Source organism: Agelaius tricolor, unplaced genomic scaffold (assembly GCF_023055355.1).
Source record: "Agelaius tricolor isolate 1412-34295 unplaced genomic scaffold, bAgeTri1.0.p SCAF_11, whole genome shotgun sequence".
In the NCBI taxonomy this organism is placed as follows: Eukaryota; Metazoa; Chordata; class Aves; order Passeriformes; family Icteridae; genus Agelaius; species Agelaius tricolor.
In genome coordinates, this window is record NW_027269271.1 from 14,382,926 (window position 1) to 14,394,684 (window position 11,759).

At 37.9% G+C, this 11,759-nt stretch overlaps 1 protein-coding gene across 1 annotated transcript; it reads left to right on the forward strand.

The window, feature by feature from the left end:
- Nucleotides 1–149: 149 nt before the first annotated feature.
- TMED5 (transmembrane p24 trafficking protein 5) lies at nucleotides 150–8,154 on the forward strand. Its single transcript, XM_071436278.1, has 4 exons — nucleotides 150–394; nucleotides 1,960–2,057; nucleotides 2,784–2,967; nucleotides 5,280–8,154. The coding sequence occupies exons 1-4, from the start codon at nucleotides 212–214 to the stop codon at nucleotides 5,496–5,498; spliced, it is 684 nt and encodes a 227-aa protein (XP_071292379.1). The 5' UTR covers nucleotides 150–211; the 3' UTR covers nucleotides 5,499–8,154.
- Nucleotides 8,155–11,759: the final 3,605 nt, after the last annotated feature.

Consider the following 11,759-nt stretch of genomic DNA (forward strand, 5'->3'; position numbering starts at 1 on the left):
CGCGGGGCCCTCACGGCGCAGGCGCGGCCCGGCCGCCGGCGCGCTGGGGGCGGGAGCGGCGCGCGCCGCCGCGGTGCACTGTGGGCGGGCGCGGCGCGGCGCTGCCGGGGCGGCGATTGGTGCGGCGGGGCGGAGGGGGCGGGGCCGTGCCAGGCCCGTCCCGCCCCTAGGTGCGTGCGCGCGGGGGCTGCGCGCTGCGGGCGCTGCCGCGATGGGGCCGCGGCCGCTGCTGCTCGTGCCGCTTGGGTGCCTCGCGTTGCTGCTGCCGCCGCCCGGCGCCGCCGAGTTCAGCCCCTCCCTGGATAGCGACTTCACCTTCACGCTGCCCGCCGGCCGCAAGGAGTGCTTCTACCAGCCCATGCGCAAGGAGGCCTCGCTGGAGCTCGAGTACCAGGTCGGGCAGGGCGGGAGGGGGCGTTTCCCCGCGGCGTGTCCCGAGGGGAGCCGGGGTCCCGCGTCCCGCCGTGACGACGGCGCTGCCTCTGCCCGTCTCCCTGTGCAGCGGCTCCGCCCGGCCCTACGGCCCCGGCCCTGAGGGGCAGTGCCTGCCCAGGGACGGGTGCCCGCCCCGGGCAGCGGCTGCGGGGCTCCCCCGGCCTGCCCGCAAAGCCACGCTGGAATTGTACACTGTTAGAAGTTCTGCCTTACGGAGTTAAAAATTAACCTACCCGCCTTTTCAGTTGTTCTAATACGTTCTTTTGGTGGTTTGGGGGGAATTTTTTGTTTCTACTTTAGAGGAGCTCAAGGCGCCATCCTTTAAAAGGGCAGAATGTAGAAAGTTCAGACCTTGTGTTGTAGCCGCAAAGCGTAAGGAACTTGTGCTGATGCAGAGCCCGTACTTGCCGATCTTTGTGCTGATATGAAACACCTTTGATCTCAACGATGAACGTTTTACAGAAACAGCCCAGTTTAACAAACTATCGTTAAGATTTTGCTGTCCTTCTTGAGAAGAGTGGAGTTTCCCAGAGATGTCTGGGATAGATCTCGATCTCAGACATTTCCCCCCCCTTACAACAATGACTTTTTTCCCAGTAAAATAGCTACAGGGAGGGAAGCTGCACTCAATATTCTCCCACCCTATTACAGTGCCTAGAAATGGGCCAGGATCTCTCTTCCCCCTCCATCTATTTTTCCCCTCTGTTTCCCAACTGAAAGACAAAGCTGAAATTCATGGATTTTTCTAATTTCTAATACTGTTACATGCAGAACTGAACAAGGATGAAAGAGAGGTGTTCAAGCTTTGTTTAGAGTCCTTTCTAAGCCAAACAGAAGTTTATTTTGCACAGAGTAGGATTTTAGTTTGATCATAAGCTAAATAAAGACATTGTTTTAGAAAGGACTCGTGTGTATAACATTATATATGTACCTTATTTCTACTCAGGCATAAATTTCTTAGCACTACTGTTAACAGTAATGATTTGGTTTTCTATTTGAATGTGTAGAAAAGGAGCTCTGCATATTACTGCAAATAGATTTATTTTGTACTTAATTATATTCGTGGCTAAAGCATAAGAGTATTTAACATAGGATGCAGGTAATTCTCCAAAGACATAAGGTAAACACTATACTAATACAAGCAATCAGTGACAGCAGCCATAGAAATGCCAGATTTAGCCATCTCTTGTTGGCATTTTTACAGGTTGTCTAACCCTCCCTGTTGATAAAACTTCATGCATTCTTAAAAGTAATTAGGGAACTGTTCAATATAAGTTCAGCCTGGCAGGTTTAGATTACATTTAGTTTAAGATTCTGAAATTGCTAAAATGCTTTGAGGTTGAGCTGTTCCATCTGTTTCCAGTTAATTTGGTGTCAGCTCATCCAGACAGATTAACCTTTCAGATTATTTTATTTGTCTGTTCCCTTACCTAAAAAAAAGTGCCTTCCCTATAAATGTTGCTGTGAGCAATGCAAACAGGAATTCAGCTGGTCAGAGGTTGGTTATTTTTGTTTGTTTTACAGGTTCTAGATGGAGCAGGATTAGATGTTGATTTTCATCTGCTCTCCCCAAAAGGTGAAACTCTAGTTTTTGATGAAAGAAAATCAGATGGAGTTCATACGTAAGTCTAAAATCTTCAAACTCAGAAGTGTTACATAAAGAACTTCTCTGGTTTCTTTAGCAAATATAACTAAAACGAAGGTTGAGTACTTCTTATTCCTTGGTATTACAAAAGACTTTCTAATAGGACAGTTTGAGAATACCAATTTTCTTTTTATAAACACTGAGTGCTTTTTACATGAATTGTACCATGAAGTGAAGGGTATTTTTGTTTTAATGATAGCCGTTCATGTTCAGCGGATAAAAATCATTATTATGGAGTTAGAAAAAGGTCTCCATATCTAATACAAAAAGATCATGTGAGTCATACAAATAAGAAGCTAGAAAGTTCCCTATTTCCAGTCCTTTTGTCAAAATATGTAATATTTGCTGTAATTTTACCATACAGTATAAGAATTCCACTTACTGTGTATTTTTTGTAATGATTAGGAATGATTCAAAATCCCCAAAAAGAAATGAAAGCAAGTTGCAAGTTGAGAACTAATATCAGCACTTTAATATCAGCACTCTTCATCATTTTGAGCCTTTGGAGTCAGTAAGATTGTTTTCCTGTGACTGTGTAATCTGTAAAGTGTCTTTAGAGTTCTTATTTTTATACAAAAAGAAGTTTTGGTTATTTCTAAGTGCATAATTGTCAGTCTTAAAGGGAAGAGTATGCTTACAAAACCTGACTTTTTTAGAACCAGCACAGAAAGTGTAGTTAATCATGTTTTGCATATATACACAGTGTGGAAACAGAAGATGGGGATTACATGTTCTGCTTTGACAACACATTCAGCACCATTTCTGAAAAGGTGATTTTCTTTGAATTGATCCTGGACAATATGGGAGAAGATGGTCAGGATGAGGAAGATTGGAAGAAGTATGTTACAGGCACAGATCTCCTAGACATGAAGTTGGAAGATATTCTGGTTAGTATTTGATCTTTCTTTCCATTCAGTGTAAGAGTATTTGGAAAAAACTCAATGTCATGTGGCCATTCTGCCTTGGTCTGTTGTGTCAACCTGGAATGTATTCCAGGTCCATATATTGCTTTTACTAATACAGGAAGTCTAGCACCGTGGATCTCTTGCTTACACACAGAAACTTGAAGATTTTTTCAGAATAGGCCCTTCATCAGCAAGAACAAACTGCCTAGCTCTCAGTCACTTGGTTTCCAATTCAGCTTCCTTTCTTCCTGCTGCTAGAATGGGACTTTCCTCCCTAGCAGCAATGAAATGAATACTTGGAGCATTAAAGTATTATTTAGTCCCAATGATGTAGTTGGAATTACTGCATCATTTTTATCAATGTTTAAAGATAAAGTACTATATTAGCCTCTCCATCACATCTTTGCAGAAGTATGGATTACTATTTCTATCTTCAGTAAATTAGATATTTCTATATTAGGTTTTTTGCCCCCAAATTTTATTACATCTTTTCAAACTAATAAACAGAATGAGAGTTAATTTGCATAAAATACAGGTTCATCTTTGCTTAAATTGTATGCTGAGCCTGTTTGATGAAGGATTCAGACTACTGCTGAGTCAAAGCTTTTATTCCCTTTATGATCATTAAATACTGAGATTACTCTAGAAGGATTGCTTGGTGCTCCAGTACCACTGTTCTTAATGCTTGGTAGGATGCAGTAAAGCTATTGTTTGTTTGATCATAGTGACAGACATTAGGTATCTTAAAAAAAACAATCCAAAACCCCAACAGCTGCACACACCTACTGAATTCATCATGTAGAAAATCAGTGTATTATTTACTGCCATAAACACAATGCAGATTTTTAAATAACAAAATAATGTTTAAAATATTTTATAGGTGTATGATACACTTTTAAATAACAATAAAACCAAATACATAATCTGAAAATCTGACCAGATCTTTAAGAGTAGCAATCAAGACACTTAGAAAAAAGGAAAATTTCTATGTGAAATTATGAAGAAAATCCCACTCACACTAATCACAGAAAATACCTAAATGGATTTGATAGATAGTTTACATACTGGTATCTCTTCCAAAAGAAAAAGAAATGCAGAACCTATCTTTGAGAGCCTTGAAAACCTGACAAAGTAGGTCATTTTTGTAAAGTTAAGATTAGTATTTAATCCCATTGTTCACTTAGCAAGGTATTACTTTCCCTGCAAGCTCTATGAGGACTAACATAAGCACTTAGTAGTTTAATTCCTTAATGAGAACAGATTTTCTGGCAAAAATAGGGAATTACGTCTTTAAGTTTAAAGCTCTTGTGTGGTGTTCATTTTCCTTGTTGTGTAACAATGAACTTTATCATCATAACATTATTTGGCTCCCCAGAATAGCTATTTTGAAATATTTTTGTTAAATATGAAACAAAGAAAATGTTACTGCTGGCTTTAGCCTTATGGTTTGGGGGATTTTTAAAAATTATTAGCCTCCTCTTACTGCAAATGTTACTCTTCTCACTAAAAGTTACTTCAGGATCCATAATTATATCAAGAACATAATTCAGCACTGCATGAGATCAGCTTTTGTCAGCATCTATTATGTGGTGGATGAAACTTCAGCAGATCATAGGACCAGCTGTTTACTTACTAAGTGCAGAATGAAGTGTGATTCTTGAGAGCTGCTGTTGTCATCTCTGGAGTGTTCATGCTCTAGTTCCAGGGTCACACTTTATGTCCTTTCTAGGACCTCCAGTTGTCCTGTTCAAGATTTATTGTCAAAATTCTGCTTTTGTGTCAAGGCTGAAGCAGCAGTTTATAGCCACTAGAGTGGAAACACCAGAAGCAGACACAAAAGTAACATTATTGTAGTTTTCTTTTGCTACAGATATAGCCCTGATGGTAGTTTCCATTTAAAAACTCCTTAATTTTATTATGCAGCAGAAAAAATTCTACATTTGCTTGCCACTACATAATTTGTTTTGAGACTAGGTCTGCAGATTCACCACTTTTTATTAGTCCAAATAGGTTTGATTTCTCTCTTACCTTCCTACCAATAAAAGAGAAAAAACAAAATTACTACAGAACACTAATGCTACATTAATTCTTTTTAGCCAATACACAATGAACAGGCTAGACAAATTAATGAACACTGTGATGATGTATATATTTTAAAATGAAATTAACTCTTCACTTGTCAAGACATTAAATTACAGATGATAACACGATGTTAATAATTTCGTATTTGCTGCAGGATATACACTTAATTCAGGTGGGTTTTTTCCTAAAAATACTCTTTTGTCACTTACCAGGAATCCATCAACAGTGTCAAAGCCAGATTAAGCAAAAGTGTCCAGATTCAGACCCTGCTCAGAGCATTTGAGGCTCGTGACCGAAACATACAAGAAAGCAACTTTGACAGAGTGAATTTCTGGTCCATGGTCAACTTGGGAGTAATGGTGGTGGTATCAGCTGTTCAGGTTTACATGTTGAAAAGTCTCTTTGAAGATAAGAGGAAAAGTAGAACTTAATATTAATTAATGTTCATATTATGATCATAACAATATAACAGCTATGGGGGAGAAGGGAGCAATAAACTGCAGTAAAGACTTTTCAGATTCTTTTGAAGAGAGTAAAAATCAGGTTTTCAATTTATATTGAGCTTTTTGGATGTGATAGTGCTGGTCTTGTTTGTGTTTGGGGGTTTTCTGTTGTTTTTTGTGGTGGTTGGTTGGGGTTTTTTTAAACATGAATATCATGCCTCTTCCCAAGCTCTCCCATTTTTCCAAATGCTACTAACTATTTTTTGTACTTGTAGGATTTGTTAATGATTGTTAATTCCTATCTTATGCATAGCACACCTGGTGCATATGCAAAGTAATGTTAATATAACTGTCATTATCTTCATTTTCACATAAAAGTTTAAGTAGTAACTTAGACATTGGTTTAGTTGCTGTTAAATGCTGAGTGAATTTACATGTGCCTAAGTTTACAGGATTGGTAGTTACTGTCCTTTTTCTTCAAAGTTATATGTTTTTTTAAATCCTTAGTTTTTGTTCTTTGGCATCATGGAGAAACACTGGGCTAACTATGTAAGAACATGAGATCTCTTTTTATAACAGAGGACTAATATCAGCACTTTAAAAAAAGCACCATCAATGTGAAATTGAGGCAGTTTTGAAAAACAATTGGAGAAAATAGATACAATTCCTGTTCAAAAATCCTTCTGTCCTGTAGCTGCAAAATCCTGTTTTCCTTTGTGGCTGTTACATGACACAAGTGACTACATGGTATACAAACAAATACAGGCACGCTTTGAAGTATGACTTGCAAAGTCTTAGTTACTGTAACCTCATGGAATTGATAATTATTGAAAAAGCAATTTCTTGTGTTTTTTTCCTTTTAATAAAGGCAGGGGTTGTTCATGGTATGCCAAAACAAACATTGATTATTGTAGTCTCAAAATCCCTCTTCTTTTCCACTTTATTACAACAATGACTAATGTTAGTCAGGTAGCTTACATAGGGATATAAAACCAAAGCTGTTCACCTAAACTTTCCCTTTTTACTCACCCTCCCAAGTCTTTCAGCTGTGTAAGTACATTGTTCATCTAGCCCATGTTTCTGTACCTAGCTGTTCATCTGAATAAGGCACAAATCACAGGAGCAGTAAGTACAGGCCACAAGTTTTATGATCAACTGAATATGTAGTATCACTATCACTAAGACAAAGCTAATACCAAATCAGAAATCTATAATATCTAGGTCAGTGGCTTTTAACAGTGTAGTGAGGGTATAGAGTTTTTGCCAAAACCCCGGTGCGTGAGAATTAACTTTTTTTAAGTAGTTTCAAGTTAGTAATTTTTACAACGTGCCAGGTCATTGGAATTTCTTGTATAAATGTGTTAACTGCATTTCAGCATAAGAGTTTTTAAAAAACTTTATTAAAAACACTTTTTTAAAAAGTGTTTTATAAACAGTATATGTAGTAATGTTGTACCTGTTGTGGGGTCATCTGTATGAATGGCAGAGTTGCAACTTTGAGACTTTCTGTGATTAAATAGTGTTTTATGAATAAAAACAGGGTCAATAGGTGCATTGAAGAAATACATTGTTCAAATGAAACAGATGCTAGCAAGGGCTACAGAACATAGAAACATCACTTCAGCTTCAACTTCAGAGAAGAGGACCTAGCAATAATATTTCTAAATAGTTTTTATAAGCAAAATAATAATTATTATTGTTACAGAACTTGTTATAGAGGGCTCCAAAGGCTGTTGAGCTACTTCATCTTTCTGCAAAATTGTGTCCAAAATAAGACTGTACCCCTTTAAGGTTTTGTGTATCTTACTTCCATATGATGCTTTCTATTCTAAACTGCCCAGAAGTAGAAAGCTTATTTCTGTGATAAGAACAATATCTAGGAAAAAATAATTCTTTCAGCTGAAGTAGCAAATAATGTTTTCCTGCCACTTCCCTGTCCCTCTCCCAGTAGCACTATACCATGTTGTTACCTAGGCTTGTTACCACCGTGTGTGATGCTCCAAACCATCTGCAAAATGCTGAACCAGCTCTGGGAAGCTGCAACTAAGACATCTACCTCTGCTCTCCAAGCTACCAGAGTCAGGATTTCAGCTCAGAACTCCAATAGAGAAGCTCTGCCAAGTTTGCCAAGGGCACCTTAAGGGATTGTGTTCCCCAGCTGCTCTGCTGTGCCTCTCTGTAGCTCCACATCAGTGGCAAAGCCATGTGGTGTCCCAGCTGAACCTGCTGCAGCTCAGTGTCTCCTGTTACAAACAGCCAGCTCTGGGAGAAGGAAAATGCAACAACTGGCAGCAGACTTCATCTGGAAATGATTGTTCTGCAACCAAGAGCTCTGACTGTCTTTGCTCTTCATTCAAGGTCCACTATAGAAAATGAGAGAATAACTAGAAAGGTTCATTGACTTTGGCAGCTGGAATATGTTTATGATAGGTGAAGGATTTGGCATTCTAACTTGCAGTTAAGTAACATTGTACTTGGATTTTGAAGAGTAGATTGCTTTTGACTGTATAAAATTTACAGAGGAGAATATAAATTACATTTTTTTTCTTAATGGACTTTTTCTTCCAAATTAAATGTTTTAAGACTTGCAGATGTTGAATAATTATGCAAAACTGAGATTTTCAATAAATCAAGTTTAAACCTGTGTTTGTGTTGTTTTGTAATGAAGGAAGAATGCTATGAATACCTATGAATGCTGCAAAAGATGAAGGATGCTAAGCTAACAGGACATTTGCTTTTAGTAATGCATCTTTTTAATTTCTTCCTTGTGCAGTTTTCAAATTCTGTTCTTATTCACTGCAAATATCAACTTGATCAGTGTAAATAATTTAAGATTTACACAGGCATCAGATCAGATCAAAGTCCAACCTCTGGACTTTGTAAGAGAAAGTATTTAACATACTTAACTGTATTTCAGCAGCAAACATCAACAGAAAGTAGTATCACAATCTCAAGCTCACAATTAAGGATCTCATATTCATAACTAGTAGTAATTTATATGATATCATATATTTGTATTATTTATAAAATAATACTCAAGATCCCAAGAATAAAGCTCAAAATATTGGAGCATTTTTTTGGCTAATGGAGTAAAACACAACACATCCAAGCTTGTTTACCATTGCATAAGACTCTGAGACACCCAGGCCTGGCCGGAAGCCTGCAAACCACATTGTGAAAGCAATGAAACAGGAACTTCCTTTATGCTGTGTTTTGAATCAATGAAATAGATCATGACATGCAAAGTACAATCTCATGTTGTCAGATTGGGCAGTTAGTGGTAGAAGCGACAGTGATTTGACTTGAAAAAGTACACAAGCAGTAAAAAGTCTTAAGAGCTATTTTTGGACACAGACATGAGACATACCTGTAGAAGTTCCCTTTCCTGATCTCTCCAAGCATGCACCATGAGAAATGCCACCTTCTGCCTTCACTTCTGTGCACACAACACAGCCTTGTGCTTCAGCCTGGCACGTTGTTTCTCGTGCTCAGCAGTGCAGCACGGCCTTGTTTAACTCCACTTGTCAGGGTGCAGCACCAGCCTCACTCCATGACCACATGGTGCAGTGTTAACACCACAGTTTTAAAGATTTTACTCCATTAGTCACAGCAATTACTTTTCTTTTAGCTTTATGGAGCTTTTTTTAATATTTATATGGCAATCTCTTCTAAAGACTCATTATCCCAAAAATTTCATTAAGGCAGCCTGACACTAAGAAGGCTGAGCTGTATCTGATATCTTTAAAAACTAGCAGTTCCTTTCCTGTGTTTTAAAGAACAAGTGTCCCCAAAACTTTCATTTGAGAACTTAGCAACTTGTGGTGTAGACAGGAAACACATCTCCTAGTTACTGCTGAGAAATGGCTTCTGTTCAGCCCTTCCTTTTCCATGCTTTGCCCCTGGCTCCAGGAGTACTCTCACAGAAATTCACTATTCATACAGGAGGAATGCTGTATGAGTAACACAGCACAGAGGGGAGTAAGCACAATTTACACAAATAGCTACAGAAATTAAAAATGCAATCAAAAGCTACATAACTTACTGTTTTCAAAACCAACAATTTATATAACTCTTAATTTTTATCACAGACAAAAATAATAAAATAGCAATAAAATAATGAAAAACAACTTAGAAGTAGTAGTAAGCCCACCTACACTGCTGAAGTTTCACCAGAGGCATCTGAATTACATCTCTCATGCTATCAAGTGCTATAGCTGACAACAGTTAATGAGACTTGGAACCCATACTGTTCACAAACTCCTTTCTTCCCTTCGTGCATACCAAATTTCTGGAAACAATATCCATCCTCATTCTCCATCTGCCACCTGCTAAATTGGAACACAGGTACATAAGGAAAGCATAGATTTGCCAAAAGAAAAGTTCTAGAAGCATATATCTATACATTTCAACCTTATATAAAGGGACTGGAAATTAAACATCTATTAGAAGTCCTTTTCTTCTATGCTTAAGGATTTCATGGAGTTAAAACCTCTCCAGTTGTTAATTAATTCCCTTCCCCACAATTTCCAACTCTTGTTGATGATCTTGAGAATTTTACCCTTAGTACTTTCTGGTTTCTGCTATCATGCAACCAGTTTGTGAAGTTATGAATACCAGATTAGAGCAACCAAATAACACAAAGCAGGCAACCAGTAATGATCATGAATGAGAAAAACAGGTACATAGCAAAGCAGTAACTATCCCACCGGATGGTGACACAAGCAAATGCAATAATAGCCAAGTTTTGTGAGGATTCATCAGAGAATGGCAAAGCACAAATGAAGGACTTGGAAGTGGTGCTTGCAGAAAAAACTTTATTTAGAGCAAGATGAAACTATTAATTAGCTTCCTGCTTTAAAAGAGGTTTTGAAATAAATGAGCTTGTTAAGAGTAAAACTGCAGATGTCAGGCTTGGAAGGTACTGTGGTGAACATTAAATAAGCAGAAGACTAGGAAACCAAAACCACATGGAAGTCAATCAGTGCCAAACACTAAGTAGCTGACAATAGGAAGTAATTTGAATATTGTCAAATTGAGAAGCTGGAATCATAAACATTCTTAGAACAAGAAAAACACACACTAGTGAAATAGTATCAGTAAACAGATTAGAAGATTATATAAAAAGAATGGTATGAATTTGAAAAATTCATATTTGTATGTATTTGAAAAATTAGCTGTATTTGAAAAATTAGCATATGCTGGCAAAATATTTTGGTACTAATGAAAACCAGAACTGTTGATATTATGGTATATGGATCTCAATACTGAAATATGTACAAACCTGATTTAAAAAACAGCAGAGATGGGCTAGCTGAGAACATTAAGGGATTCAAAAATGCAGAACATTAAAACACCAAGACAATACAAAAATCTTGTTTCATTGTTGCTGAATGACAAAATCTAAAGACAGCAAAAGCATCAAAGCTCATTCTCAGACTATGCACAGCTTGTAGTGGTATTGGTCTTTTGTTTTCCTTTCTATTGTCCTGCACTACCTTTGCTAAAAGACAGTTGTTTCCCCCTCCCAGCTTCCTTCAAGGACTCCAAAGGAGACTCTTTTCCCATCTTTCATTTCACCACACCTCACCTATAGAGATCCAATTTACAAAAAAAAAACCAATACACCAGCAAGCTTTTCTACAAACATTGACAACTCCAAAGTTTAACTCATGCATTAATGTTTTTCTAACTAAACTAGGATATCAATAGATCTCACACCTCAATATGGGTATTTAAGTTCAACATTGACCAAACAATGTTTCAATGTTTCCTAAGCCCTTTTCTCCAAAAAGGGTTCTACAAAAAGTAATTTTCTTCCCTCATGCCCTTATTTTTCATTCAGACAGATGTGATCCAACTAAAGATGTGCCTGAACATATTACCAGCATAGCACTTGCAAGACTCCTCCTCTTCCCTCTGTGCACAGAACTGATGCTTCTGTCCAGTTTATCCTTATCGCTCTGTTCTACTGCTCCATTGTCAGCCTTGGTATGTTCCATCTCCATTCACCAATTTCCTTTTAAAATATAACACTAAAGATCACTTCAGTAGGATGTTCCAAAGACAAACTGTTTTTCTGTTTATTAAATTATCTCCCCACCCCCTAGACAATAAAGTGCTTGTCTTCACCTTTAAAGGCCTTTTTAAATGTATTTGTTTTCATCATGTTAAATTAAAATATTGACCTTCATTTCATGTACCATGCTTAGAGATTTTTCAAAATTCCTTCGTAATCTCACTCAAAATGCA

Excerpts from the sequence above, each read along its gene's own strand:
- TMED5 (XM_071436278.1), top strand. The coding sequence starts at position 212 with ATGGGGCCGCGGCCGCTGCTGCTCGTGCCGCTTGGGTGCCTCGCGTTG. Across the intron at positions 395-1,959 it reads CGCTGGAGCTCGAGTACCAG|GTTCTAGATGGAGCAGGATT; the intron begins GTCGGGCAGGGC and ends TTTGTTTTACAG. Across the intron at positions 2,058-2,783 it reads AAATCAGATGGAGTTCATAC|TGTGGAAACAGAAGATGGGG; the intron begins GTAAGTCTAAAA and ends ATATATACACAG.